This window comes from Ictalurus punctatus, chromosome 8 (genome assembly GCF_001660625.3).
Source record: "Ictalurus punctatus breed USDA103 chromosome 8, Coco_2.0, whole genome shotgun sequence".
NCBI lineage: Eukaryota > Metazoa > Chordata > Actinopteri > Siluriformes > Ictaluridae > Ictalurus > Ictalurus punctatus.
The window spans coordinates 7,264,883-7,279,994 of record NC_030423.2 but is presented as its reverse complement, the minus strand read 5'-3'; the positions used below and the strand labels follow the sequence as shown (position 1 = coordinate 7,279,994).

Here is a 15,112-nt window from a genome sequence, read left to right as displayed (position 1 = left end):
TAACAACAAGTATCAGAACGAATCCAGTTGAGTACAGTCACTGAATCGGACCAAAGTATTGTGTGATGAATGGGCAGGTCAAGTTCCTTTTGCAACAAATTTGCCAGCTGAACCCCGGTGAGGGCAGCATACAACTCAAGATAAAGTATGGAAATTGATTTATGGGGGGCAATTCTTGATAGGGCCATCACAAAGGAGACTAGAACTTCACTCTCATGGTTTACAATCCTCAGGTAGGCTACTGACCCATAAGCTCGCTCAGAGGCATCAAAAAATACATGCAACTCTCTCCAAATGGAATTATCTTCAAGTTCAACTGGACCATATGATCTCGACCGTTCAATAGAAGTGATGGCAGGAACTTCACTCTCCCATGTTGCCCATGCTTTCTTAATACCTTCAGGTAATACTGGATCATCCCATTGTCTCCCTTTAATCCACAATTTTTGCAGCAGGACTTTAGCTCGGATGGTAAAGGGTATAAGGAACCCTATTGTGACATATTTACTTGCAAGGACTCTATAAACTTTCCGCAAAGTAAGGGTTTTGTACTCAACAGGATGATGTTTGTAACCTAGAGTATCTTTAGCACAATGCCAGATCAGTCCCAGCATGCCGTCATTTTGATCTGCACAGTCCTGACTTAACCAGAGCTCAGTGTGGTCAGATTTTGCATCACTGGGTAGATCTGCCACCACCACTGGAACATAACTTACCCATTGTCAAATGTCAAAGCCTCCATCTCTCTAATGGGACCGTAACTCCTCAACCAGCTCCTTTGTTCTCTGAATGTCTGAGACACTCTTTAGACAGTTATCAACATAAAAGGCCTTGGTGATGGATTCCTTAATGTTCTCACAATCCTCTGGCAGATCTCTTGCATGCTTTTGCAGAGGATAAATTTCACAGCAAGGACTACATGTAGTTCTGAATGGTAAAACCTGCCCTTCATATACATCAGCAGGCTCATCTTTTCTCAGTTCATCGCGAAAACCATAAGAGGGGTTTATCTGAGGGCAGTAGGCGAACTTGATGCAACATGGATTTGATATCACCACTAATGGCCACAGGATATTCCCTAAAATGAAGGAAGACTTCTAATAAAGATGATCCTAAGGTAGGGCCAGGTAACATGAGAATTCACTGAGTCTCCTTGAAAGGTATAGGAACAATTGAATACCAAGTGATAATTTCCATTGTGTTCGACTAGATGGTGAGGTACAAACCACGGCTCACTGCTTTGAAAGACTTCTGTAGGGCTCAACTTTCTTACATACTTCCAGCTTTAACTAGTTGCTGGATTTCCTCTTCATATATAATAGCCTGCTCAGGATTATGAGTCAGTTGCTGTTCTGTTCGACAAAGGGATGACATAACTGCTTTCTTAGGAGTATCAAACAGGGGTGCATTCCTAGAACAAAGTAGAGGAGGAACATATCTAGAGACACCATTCACAGTCTCTCTTGTTGTCAACTGGTCAAGACAGTCAAGGGCATATTGATCTAGTTTAGACTGTATAATGGCCTTTTCACTCCTGAATGGAAGCTGATCCATTTGCCATAACTGTTCTATATCCTGTTGGAGCTGAGTTGAGATAGGAGTTCCAGAAAGAAACAGACATTGGGTTTCTGTCTCAGCTGACTGAGCTGATGGCACTAGACCTTGAGGAGCTCATCCCAGTTGGTATGAACTGCAGCTGGTCCTCCATGAGGGCTAAGACAAACCTTCTCTATTGAAACCAAAAGATACAGATGATCAGCACCAATAAAAAGCATAGGCTGGACTTTATTAAAGGTTTCCAATGGGAGACCCTTTAGATGACTAAATCGTTTCAGAAGGCTAGTAATGGGATAGGATTGTTCAGGAAGACCCAATTTATCGGCAGTAAAAGCCCCTTTGACCTTGTATTTCTGCTGGGAACTTGCTGCAGAAATAGTAAAGTTCACACTGGCTCCTCTCAGGACCTCTGTATCTTGAACAGTTCTAAGCACTAATGATTCAGCTATGCCATTCAAGTTGCTGTGCTGCCATAGGCCTTATCCTTTCAGAACCATCATCCAAGATTGCATAGGCCTCCATACATCTACCATTATGGCTCAGTAGAACTTTTACAACTTTCAGTAGAACTCTAGATGAGCAACTGGGACAACTAAGAAGGAAAACCCCAGAATCTGGCTTCTTCCGATTCACCTAATTTATAATTCCCAGATGTTTACCTTTACATTTAGTACAGCCTTTCTTTAGGTCACATCGAGAAGCCTGATGACCCCTGCCACATCTCCAACAGCAACGGTTCTCTTTGATACATTTCCTCATACTCTCCAGATCAAGCAGGCCAAATTCTTGGCATCTACTAAAATAATGATCATCACTTTTACAAAATATACATGGGAATTTCAGGAACTCCTTTCCTTCATCAAAACTGAGATCTTGTATAGAACTAAAAGAATGATTAACCTTTCTCACTGGAACTCTACTCAATCCATAAATAATAGTTGTAGGTGATTGATACTGCCTCATTGGTCTCCTCTCTTCTGCTCCTTCACCTTGGCCCCAAGACTGTAGTATGCCCACCAGGGCACGGATATGAACTGCTAAGCTGCTGAAGGCTTGTGAATCACCAGTTGTTTAGGGTTGGAAGTTGTTAGGGTTGGATTGCTTGCTGAATCCAATTTTAAATAATCTAGGAGAATATGGAACTTATACTGATCAGTTTCATCTTGTGGTAATAAATTCTCCAGAGCAATCTTTAACAAGATGAATTGTTTAGGATCTTCTTTACAAAAATCTGGAAAGGAAGGGCCTTCAATTCGGGAAGGCCGGGCATAACAGATTGAATTGAAGACTGAACATCTTGAACAGTAGATTGGGCTACCATTAGACCAGTCAAAACATTTCCTGATATTCTAACTTGACTTCGCTGCTGAACACGATTAGTCAAATTTTCAGTTTGAACTGTAAGGGGTATAGATGATTGAGCAATCATGCCAAATGCTGACATTCTAGATCAGGGGTGGGCAATCTTATCTGGAAAGGGCCGGTGTGGGTGCAGGTTTTCATTCCAACCAAGCAGAAGCCACATCTGAATCTATTGAAAGCCAAGATCAACTGATTAAACAGGTGGAATCAGGTGCACCTCCTGCTTGGTTGGAATGAAAACCTGCACTCATACCAGCCCTTTCCGGATAAGATTGCCCACCCCTGTTCTAGATGGAACAGGTAACTGTTATGCTGTTTTCAGCTACTGGATTACACAAAGGGTGCTGAGTAATGAACACTGAGACGATGCCGGAACACCCTGGGAATCTTGTGGTCGTTGATCAACCTGAGCATTCATTGGAATTTTCAAATAGCTTGGATACAGATGGCTTGATACTGGTGGCCAGAATCCAGGATATATTGGACCAAACAATAGTGGATTCAAAGCCCAAGGATGTATTGATTGTTGCATTCCATGATAGCCGCATGGGATTGTCCTACTAACTGCTGATGCATATCAACCCAAGGATTTAGAGGAGGTAATATAGGAGGCATAAACTGACTGATCGACTGCTGTAAGCTTCCCTCCAAAGTAGACAAATGGGCAGCATGAGCACTTTGAACTGTAGGTAGTTGCCTTAACACTGAATGATTAACAGGGTTCACATCAATGAGGGCTTGATTCACTTATGAAACACTAAAATCATTAGTTGGCTGGAGTTGAGGAGTTGGTACCATAGAAGGAGGAGGTGGAGGCAAAGAAGACTGCCTACTCACACATGGCATTGACTTTAACTCAGGAATAGCTTGCTCATTATGCTGCTCCTGCAGACAATTCTGCAGCACTTAGACTAATGCTGCAGCTGACTCGGTCACAGTAGAAGGGGCTAACAAGTCCATATTCGCTGAAGAAGGTACAGATAAATGTTGGCTACTTGCTTCAGATGACCAAGAACTTCCTAAAGAACCCATTTGATTAACTTTATTATTCATCTGCTTCACACTTGGGCCCAATTCCATAACAAACTCCTTCAGCTGTTTCATCTCCAGTTAAACAGGGTCACAAGATTCAGAATGACTCTGTGCAATAGCTCCAATACTGTTCTGGACTGGGGCTGAGGAACCTGAATGACTGGTTTGGAATGGGGTTTTGAACTAGGAAGTGTGACTTTTTTTTCACCAATTCCAGTACATCGGTGCATCAGACTGGTTTCTAAACATATACATAAGGAATATGGACAAACAAAGATTAAAAAAAATCAACAGCAAATTGCATAACAAATAATTCAAATCATATATCAAACAATCCAAATTAAGATAACTTGCATTTGTACACAGCCACAACACCATATGAAAATTCCTGAGCAACAAACCAAGAACAGCGACTAAACTGCTCTACTAAAGCAGCCCTTCTCCAAGGCCTCTAATTGCAGTCACAACAAGCTACAGCTGTCAACAGTGGGCAGGGCTTCAACAGTGTCATAGGGATTTTCAACAAGAACATTACATTTTATATTATAAAACCAGATACGCCCTTTTCCCCCTACCTCTGGTACTTTACAGGCTGTAGCTAGCTGGTTTTCATATACAAACAGGAAAAATGCATGATCCTGATCTGTCTGTCTGCTCTGGATCAGACAGAAAAAAAAACTATGTCTTCTCTATATAATGAAATTTTGTGCTCAACAGTGCCCAGAATTGTGGATTTAATTAGCATGTGTTCTCTAATACTAATATCTAATACTAATATCTCAATTGCTATGACAAAGAGGAGAGGAGAGAGGGGACACCCCTGGCAAGTTCCCCTATACAAATAGAAGGAATCTGAATGTCCTTGGTTAGTTAAATGCATGGTGGCTATGGCTCAGGTGGTAGAGCGGGTTGTCCACTAATTGTAAGGTTGGCAGTTCGTTTCTTGGCCCACATGACTCCACATGCTGAAGTGTCCTTGAGCAAGACACTGAACCTCAAGTTGCTCCCGCTGGCAAGTTAGTGCCTTGCATGGCAGCTCTGCTACCATTGGTGTGTGAATGAGACACAGTGCAAAGCGTTTTGGAACCGCTAAGGTGTAATATAAGTGCAGATTTACCATTTAAAATGTAGGCAGATGTAGCATGTGTGTATAACATCTGCACTCATGCAATAAATTTACAGCCAAATCCAAACATCTCATGAATCTGTTATATATAATGCCACTCCACCTGATCAAATGCCTTCACTGATCTTGATGCCTTCACTGCATCAAGACAGAGAACATCCTGTTTGGAGGTTTTGTGTTAGGATATATTCATGAGCCATCTGAATAATGAGTTAATTTATTAAAGAATTAATTTCTATAAGGAATTAAACTGGTCAGGGTGGATGACAGAGGAGATATATGTATTCTGTCTTTTCACGAGTAATTTTGTGGAAAGTTTTAAATCTGAATTAACAATGAAATAGGCCTATATGAGGACAGCTCAATTTTATCTATGCCTTGTTTTAAAAGCAAGCTGATTGCATTATATTCTGTCGGGGGGAGTGTGCCCATCTCTGTCAAGTGAGCGTACATTCTCATCAAAGCAGGGGCAATCTGACTAACAATTAAAAAACTAAAATAATAAAATTCAATTCCAAACCCGTCCAGGTATATCAGTTCATAAAAAAGAAGAAAAAACTTAAAATAACCTGGTTGCAGAAGTATACACACGCTTTTGTAATGGGGCATGTGACTGAGCCATAAGAAAGAGCTGAAAGCAAAAGTAGAATTTCTTGACATTGTGAACACTGACCCACTAGTTGCTGCCTAAGCAATGTTTACAGCTGTACATCACCTTGTTGCAATCCCCTGCCATTCATGGGCATAAACTCTGTGATAGTGGTTTAGTGGTGGGTGCACTGTTTAGGGCCTGCATCAGAGGAAAACCCTCCCTGTCTACCAGATCCTTTGTGAGCATTGGAACGGGTGTAGACAAGCAATGGAGAGGAAGACTGGTCATTTAAGGTGTTTAAGGCTAGCAGGTTATTTAGGCTGCAAACTTTTTGTGTTATATTTGACCCAGGATCTAAATCTGCTAGCCAAGTGTGCCATGTTGACATCAGCAGCTTCACACAGTGGATGTCTGAACTGCACACTGCATGTTTAAGCTGGCCGAGGTTGAGAGCACATACACAGAATTATGGAGGGCGGTGAGATGTATGGTTTTCATTGTGGTCACTTTCTTCATCACTGTAATTATGGTTTGTATTTACAAACTCAAAATGTTAAGCAAATTGATGGTAAGCTTTTTGCATACCCTACATTTGTAGCGCATGCAAAAAGCTTACCATCACTTTGCTTAACAGTTTACAGACAAAACTGACATATAATCTGATGTCAGTATGGCATGATGGTAGCATGTAGCTGCTTTTTTGTTTTTTTGTGTTTTGGTGAAATTACTCAGATAAGTACGGATATTAATAATGCCCAATGTTGGGCATGTATGTTAAGTAGTTCTGTTTCCCACATTCTTATTTGGCTTCTTGAGTACTTAAACTAATTTACTGAAATGTAAATAAATGAGCAATCCAGGCATCCAAGTCACCAGGCATTCAAATAGTGCACAATAAGTGATATAACAATTATATTATTAAAACCTAATTAGATTTTTGCTTTAATCAGCCCATCTGCTGGGCTGCTTAAAACCTAATTTTGCCCTTATGGTAATTGTTTAATTTTTGAGTGATTTTGATGTCTTGAAATATGAGTGGGTGCATGATGATTACATAATTATGCATGCATAAGCAGCTTTCCAGTGAAGTCTGTCTTTTACCCCACACTCATACAAAGACTGTTTTATTTTCCAATGACAGGCAGGGCTCTGCATGTCCATGTCCTGTACTCACGGTATATTTCGCTGCTTTTGTAATCTTGTTTTGCATGTTTAACAACATTTGTTAAGCACTCTTGTCCTACTCTGTAACATATCTTAAGGTATCCATCTCTATGTTTCTGAACCTAAACCCTGGGACAGTTACACTTAACTCTATTACATAGATTGTTTCCACAGTCCAACTCCAAATAAAAGGTGTGTGCTGCACTTGGACAGCAATAATTCTCTTCTGCAAGTGTGGGAGGAACACTTCTGTGAGCATATGCTATTGAGAACATGCCTGTAGGCACCTGCCATCATTTTGAATAACGTAACACTCAAAAACAAAGAAGAAAACAAAATATAAATCTAAACAGAATTTATATGTTGTTGTTGTTTGTCTCTTTTTATGTTCAACTTTTTCTTCAGTTTTTGATGATTTGAGAATGAAAGCATGGAGGGCAGAGGCCAACATAGGGCTCCGGCGCTTTTCCGAAGCTCTCCGTGACCTGGAAGATTTGTGCTCTGCCAGGCCCAACTGGGCTGAGGTAAAAACTTGATTGTGTTCTCAGTGGAAATATTTTTTGGCTTGTTGATTTAGAGGAAGCATATATCAGCATTTTAGTACCTGCTGCATTAGTTGAAAGTATAATCTGCCATCACTATATCCTCATGAAAGGCTGTAATTGTTTCATACAGTTTTATTCACTTAACTGTTAAGTTTGAAAATAAATATTAATGTACTGTATATTGGCAATGCATCATAAAATAGGAATGCTGCTCTAGAATAAGTTTTCCTGAGATTTTTATTTCACATCTTAAACCATCCCTGTCCTTTTAAGATTCAGGAAACATGGATTTTCCTTAGTTATCTGAAATAAAAGAGCTTAATGTAGTTTGTATACATATTAAGTTTGAAATGTTCCACTCACTGCTGGATACAGGGATAATTCCATATGAACCCTACAAACATTCAACCACTCTTTCTTGAGATATCCGCTAACGAGAACATAATGCCTCTGCCATCTAGTGGCATTAAAACATACAAAAAATAAAAACAATCCAAGTCTTGTTTCTTCAACATCACAGAAACAAACATGTTAAAATTTACCCGACCATTCTCTTCACATTCGGCTAGCCTCGCCCACTCACACTGTAGCAGTTATTGGATTGTTATTGGACTGAACACTGTGCTGTTCCCGGCTGTCAGGAAATATACGAGTATCTATATAAGGACTCAAACATTCAAAATGACCATCTGAGGTTTATTTTTTTGTCTAGACTTGACCAAACCATTATTTATATCCCATAGTTTCTTAGACAGTTCTATCCATGTAATAGGCAGTGGTGTAGTGTGCCCCATTTCACTTGTGAATACAGCCTGTTTAATAGGGATAAGGAGAAGTTGGAAAATGGTCATGTAAAAATTAATTATGACTGTTTTCGTACATAATGTATGTTTTTGTACACAAATGTTATTGTCACATCTGATGCTCAAATATGCAGGAAGGGTAATTTGACTGTTGTACTGCCAGTAGCTTGTCTTATTTTCAATAGAGAGTAGCTTGTTTTGAACAGCTGCACATACCAGTGCAGCAGTACAATGGTCAATGAACAGTTTTTAACACATAATTTTTGATAAAGATTTTAAAGTAGTGATCAGAAATGTCATTCAGTAAGTTCATCATCACAGACTTTGGATTTATTGGTCTTTAGCAAACTTGTGGACAAGTGTGTTTTAGTGACGCTATGCAATGATGTAGTATGTGAATGTGTTATATTCATTACATTTTCTGTAAAGGCTTGCTTGTCTGAACCTCTTGTGACCATTTTCCTTCATGGTTAGGCTTTCTTCCAAAAAGGGAATGTGCTGCTGGAGATGGGGAGACTGACTGAAGCTCTCATGCAGTTCCATGACTGTCTAAAACAACAACCTGAATTTGCTGCTGCTAAGAACAAGATTAGGAAGGTATGGGATGTAAACTGTCTTATGCCAGCACAGACCGTAGCAACTTGAACAGAACCCCGAGTTGCTCCCGATGGCAAGTTAGCACCTTGCATGGCAGCTCTGCTATCATTGATGTGTGAGTGTATGTGTGAATGGGCAAATGAGACACCGTGTAAAGCGGTTTGGAACCACTAAGGTTAAAAAAGCACTATATACAGTATCTCACAAAAGTGAGTACACCCCTCACATTTTTGTAAATATTTGATTATATCTTTTCATGTGACAACACTGAAGAAATGACAATTTGCTACAATGTAAAGTAGTGAGTGAACAGCTTGTGTAACAGTGTAAATTTGCTGTCCCCTCAAAATAACCAAACACACAGCCATTAATGTCTAAACCGCTGGCAACAAAAGTGAGTATACCCTTAAGTGAAAATGTCCAAGTTGGGCCCAAAGTGTCAATATTTTGTGTGGCCACCCTTATTTTCCAGCATTGCCTTAACCCTCTTGGGCATGGAGTTCACCAGAGCTTCACAGGTTGCCACTGGAGTCCTCTTCCATTCCTCCATGATGACATCACGGAGCTGGTGGATGTTAGGGACCTTATGCTCCTCCACCTTCCGTTTGAGGATGCCCCACAGATGCCCATTAGAGTTTAGGTCTGGAGACATGCTTGGCCAGTCCATCACCTTCACCTTCAGCTTCTTTAGCAAGGCAGTGGTCATCTTGGAGGTGTGTTTGGGGTCGTTATCATGCTGGAATACTGCATACTTATCATGCTCTGCTTCAGTATGTCAGAGTACATGTTGGCATTCATGGTTCCCTCAATGAACTGTAGCTCCCCAGTGCCGGCAGCACTCATGCAGCCCCAGACCATGACACTCCCACCACCATGCTTGACTGTAGGCAAGACACACTTGTCTTTGTACTCCTCACCTGGTTGCGACCACACACACTTGACACCATCTGAACCAAATAAGTTTATCTTGGTCTCATCAGACCACAGGACATGGTTCCAGTAATCCATGACCTTAGTCTGCTTGTCTTCAGCAAACTGTTTGCAGACTTTCTGGTGCATTATCTTTAGAAGAGGCTTCCTTCTGGGATGACAGCCATGAAGACCAATTTGATGCAGTGTGCGGCGTATGATCTGAGCACTGACAGGCTGACCCCCCACCCCTTCAACCTCTGCAGCAATGCTGGCAGCACTCATACGTCTATTTCCCAAAGACAACCTCTGGATATGATGCTGAGCACGTGCACTCAACTTCTTTGGTCGACCATGGCGAGGCCTGTTCTGAGTGGAACCTGTCCTGTTAAACCGCTGTATGGTCTTGGCCACCGTGCTGCAGCTCAGTGTCAGGGTCTTGGCAATCTTCTTCTAGCCTAGGCCATCTCTATGTAGAGCAACAATTCTTTTTTTCAGATCCTCAGAGAGTTCTTTGCCATGAGGTGCCATGTTGAACTTCCAGTGACCAGTATGAGGGAGTGTGAGAGCGATGCCACCAAATTTTAAACACCTGCTCCCCATTCACACCTGAGACCTTGTAACACTAACAAGTCACATGACATGGGGAGGGAAAATGGCTAATTGGGCCCAATTTGGACATTTTCACTTAGTGGTGTACTCACTTTTGTTGCCAGCGGTTTAGACATTAATGGCTGTGTGTTGAGTTATTTTGAAGGGACAGCAAATTTACACTGTTACACAAGCTGTACACTCACTACTTTACATTGTAGCAAAGTGTCATTTCTTCAGTGTTGTCACATGAAAAGATATAATCAAATATTTACAAAAATGTGAGGGGTGTATACACTTTTGTGAGATACTGTAAGTGTAGACCATTTACCATTAAGCTCTTTACTGATCATAATTTGTGAAAAAAGTTAAATGTTATGAAAATGTACAGTATATGGTAACAATACAATCTGATATCTTAGGTTTTTTTATGTTATCAGATACAGCGTTTAAATGGGGATTAAAAAGAAGAATGGTGATTTTTGTCAATAAGGCAAAACCCATGGAAAATTTGGTTAGTGGCCAGTGCTAAATGGAATTAGTGTCATTTTGTAGTCTCTTGTTAGTAATTGTCAACACATGAAGGAAATATTGATATTTAAAAGGAATATTAAATGAGACAGTTTTTAAAAAAAATCATTTTCAGTGTCTTCCTTCACATCCTTTGTATAAAAACAATATACAGTGGATATAAAAAGTCTACACACCCCTGTTAAAAAACCCTTAATGTGAAATTACAACATATAAAAATTAAGTGAAAAACAATCAGAAACATTTTAGGGAAAACCAGGAAAAAAAAAAAAAACTTACAATAACCTGATTGCAAAAATGTGCACACCCCTAAACTAATACTTTGTTGAAGAAACATTTGATTTTATTACACCACTCAATCTTTTTGGGTAAGTGTCTATTAGCATGGCACATCTTGGCAATATTTTCCCCACACTTTCCTACAACAACATTTTAGATCTGTCAAATTGTGAGGGCATCTCCTGTGCACAGCCTGATTCCCTCCACCTTGATGAAAGCCCCAGTTCTGGCTGATGAAAAGCCCACCACCCCATGGTGGTGGCAGCCCATGATGCTGCCACCACTATGCTTCGCCATGTGTATGTTTTTTTTTTGTACCAAACATGCAGTGCTGTGAAAAAGTATCTCTCATACTAAATTGTTTCAGTAATTAAAACAAAATCTAAGGTAAAACGAAGGCAACCAGAGTAATAAAAAATACAAATTAAAATAAAATTTAAAAATACAATTTTTAAATGATAGTTATTTATTGAGCAAAAACATTCAAGTCCAGTACTAATTGGGCTTGTGTGAAAATGTATTTGCCCCCATAGTTACTAATTCCCCAAATCAATGAAACTGCATTCATAACAGGGTTCAGCTGGATTAGACACAACGAGGCCTGATTACTGCAAACCCTGTTCAATTAAATGAGTTTCCAACTGCATGAAGTTGGTTAAAAAGTTTTACCCAGTAACACACTATGCACATATAAAACTGTGTGCACACTTATGCAACCAGGTTATTGTAAATTTGTTATTTGTCCTATTTTTCCCTAAAATGTTTCTGATTGTATTTGACTTAATTTAAAAAACGTTGTAATTTCACATTGATAGTGGGAAATATTCTGATGTGATTTATCTTGGTTTAATTTTTTTACATCACAAAAACCTGCCATTTTAACAGGGGTGTGTAGAATTTTTATATACACTGTATGATATATGCTCAAAATCCATTCCATATTTCCCACTGCAAAAGTGGAAAATTTCAGCAAAGCATTTCATTGAAGGACACTAACAGAATGAACAAGATCATTAGAAATGATGGCTCAGTCCTGGGGGCTAAACTGGACACAGTGGTGATGGTGGCAGAGAGGAGGATTTTGGAAAAGGTGTAAGTGATTATGAAGAATCCCTTCCACCCACTCCATAAAACACTATAGGGACAGAAGTGTACACTGAGCAACAGATTGCTCCTGTCCCGCTGCAGGAAGGAACGCTTTCACAGGTCATTTCTCCCAGCAGCCATCAAATTGTACAACTCAGCACTCTAATCCATCTTTTTATCCATGCTTCATTGTACATCTATGCATTATCTTCACTGGACACAATATGTCAACCTTCACTACCTCATCGTTGGATAATACCTTATCTATGAATAATTATTTCTTCTATGGATAATACTGTATACATAACTATTACACTGTATAGAACTGCAACACTATATGCTGTACTTCTTGCACCTTAGCATAGATATAGATGTATATAGGTTTACTATTTATAGCTCTGCTATGCATAAAATTTTATATTTTAACTATACATTTTATTTAATTTTTCAATATTTATTTTACTTTATCTTATCTGTGGTTTATTCTTACTTTATTTCTTATGTGTATTTGTGCCTTATCTTTTATACATGCTGCTGGAACACTCTTAATTTCCCTAATTAAGTGTTATCATCACCCTCATGACCCATTATCCTGTGCACACCTCCACATGTCAAAAGCATGTATTCACTTCCATTAGAATGTACCAATGGTGTTTGCCTACAATTTCACATAGACAAAAAAAGATAACATGAATTGTTATGTTACATGACAGCAGCGATACAAGCATTTAAAGATTTGTTTACAGAAATACTTGCATTGCTACAAAGATGCAGGATTGCCCATAGCAATGTCATGTAAATATGATTTATATTAATGGTATTTTCTAAGCTTTTTTACTTTTTTTTTTTCTTTTATTAGCAATTCTACTCTGCTACTTCTTTAAGAAATATGCAGACTGTTTCTAAAGGATGTGAGAATTATTATCTATCCCAATACATTAAGGTTAACTGTCTATTATTATAATTGCCCACACTTCTAATGCATTTTGCTATTCAGCTTGTAGCAAAACAGGAATCTGTCAAACATTTGTCATTACTTGATTTATGTTGGCTTTCTCTTGTTGATGTTTAGATCTTGGAGATGGAGGGTATGCCCACACCAGAAGAGGTGCCCCAGATCCTGCAAATTGTGAATGACTATCTTAGAAACTGCAGTTCACAAACTAATACTTTTGATTATTCAAGAACTGAGGGCCTGAAGTTACCCTGGAACCAACTGGACAAGAAGTTTTACTGCGAGCAGGTAAAAATAAAAAGCCTGTCTGCTGTTGTACCATTTGGATATTAATGTACTGTACTTCGTGCCAGTTCCACTCTACTCTTCATTATGCGATTGCGATGACAATATGGTATTTAGAAAAGACCATGACAATTTAAAAGGACCTAAAGTTGGATATGAATGAAAACAAGCTTGTTTGATGTAAGCACTTATTTAATATGTTGATTAACCAGGGCTGATATGTATTAAGGTTCTTAGAATTATTCTCAAAATAGTCTCTGAAGTCTACTTAAGAATGAAAGCTTGGAGTAAATATGTGTTAGAAAGTATTTCAGAACACAAAAGAGTGCAAAAGAAAACAGTTTGCCTTGAAATGGTAGAGGCAATTAATGCTTGTCTGTGTGGATGACCACAGCTGAGTGTGTGAAAAGAGCATTTAAAAATGACAAGAAGCCACAGACAAATTAAAATGATTTCCACATTGTAAAACAACTACTGTATTAACACCCATACATAAGGTTTATATCAGTATTGGTTGAGACCAAATTTGCCAGTTAATAACAAACTTTTATTTTGAGTGGCTTCATACATACCAGTCTTTCTTCCCATCTCCAGCAGACTACATCTCAAGTCAAGCACAACTCCAGTACTGAGTGCTGCTTTAGCCTGTGCCAGCCTGTGTCTTTCCTTTCCACAGCCCAAGAGAGTGAGGAGGTGATGGTAAAGAAGGAGGATATACAGATGAGAGGTGGGAAGATCGTATAGCCACTTTACCACTGCTCTGTCAGTTAATAGTTGGCATCAATAAGACATTCATTTAAAGTTTAAAGTGAAATGTGTGCATAAAGATAAGAAATGTATTTCCATTCTGCACACACAGAAACCTGAGCATATGAACACACAAGGATGACGAAATTTCACAACTTTTTAACTAAACTGATCTTATCATATTTGTTAGAACTGCCCACGGTTTCATTGTCTACGTGTTGAGTATTATGATGAAATCAAGGTTATCTTTTTCTGGTGTTCTTGCATCTGGTAGTGGACTGGCAGACATCCCCCCTGACTGTATCTGACTTTGAGTGCCCCCTCTGCATCAGGTGAGTGCAGTTATATGCCAAAATAACCTCTGGAATTATTGCCACTAGTGGTGTACTGTCTTCGCATTGATTATTTAATATATTATTCCCTGAAATCATAATTACCATAGTATTATTATCACATAGTACTGTATATCTCAGTATACATGTTTTACTGACATTGCATAATTCTGTTATGTATTTTAAACGTATTCAGTATGATGCAGACAACATGCTTATTTTTTTTGTGTGTTTCTGTTTCTTGGTTCTTGGTCCTCAGGCTGTTTTATGATCCAGTTACAACACCATGTGGCCACACATTCTGCAAGAACTGTATTGAGAGAAGTCTTGACCATAACCTCCGCTGTCCACTCTGTAAACAAGCGCTACAGGAAGTGAGTCTCAAGCAACCTTAAAACCTCAAACACTCACTGATCAGTTTTTTACATTTAGTCACTTTGTATAAAAATCATGTTTGTAAAGTTAATAATACTCTACGTCTGTCTCATTTTAGTTACCTTTCAAAGGGAACTCCACGTTACGTTTAGCATAACACTATGGGAATGCCCTTGCGTGCGACTGGGATCTGAAGCTTGTGTAAAATCATGTCTATTTATAGGCCTGCTGTGATCAGGTGACG

General features: G+C 39.2%; 1 protein-coding gene across 3 annotated transcripts in view; it reads left to right on the top strand.

Moving 5' to 3' along the window:
- Positions 1 to 15,112, top strand: part of lonrf1 (LON peptidase N-terminal domain and ring finger 1) — a 36,865-nt gene that overhangs the window by 7,201 nt on the left and 14,552 nt on the right. For 2 of the 3 annotated variants that reach the window (XM_017474747.3, XM_017474745.3), the window contains exons 2-7: positions 7,239 to 7,357; positions 8,656 to 8,778; positions 13,247 to 13,417; positions 14,009 to 14,141; positions 14,436 to 14,493; positions 14,753 to 14,867. In XM_017474747.3, coding sequence (XP_017330236.1) covers positions 7,239 to 7,357; positions 8,656 to 8,778; positions 13,247 to 13,417; positions 14,009 to 14,141; positions 14,436 to 14,493; positions 14,753 to 14,867 — 719 coding nt within the window. The remainder of the gene's footprint in view (positions 1 to 7,238; positions 7,358 to 8,655; positions 8,779 to 13,246; positions 13,418 to 14,008; positions 14,142 to 14,435; positions 14,494 to 14,752; positions 14,868 to 15,112) is intronic. The other variant, XM_017474746.3, reaches the window with a different exon arrangement.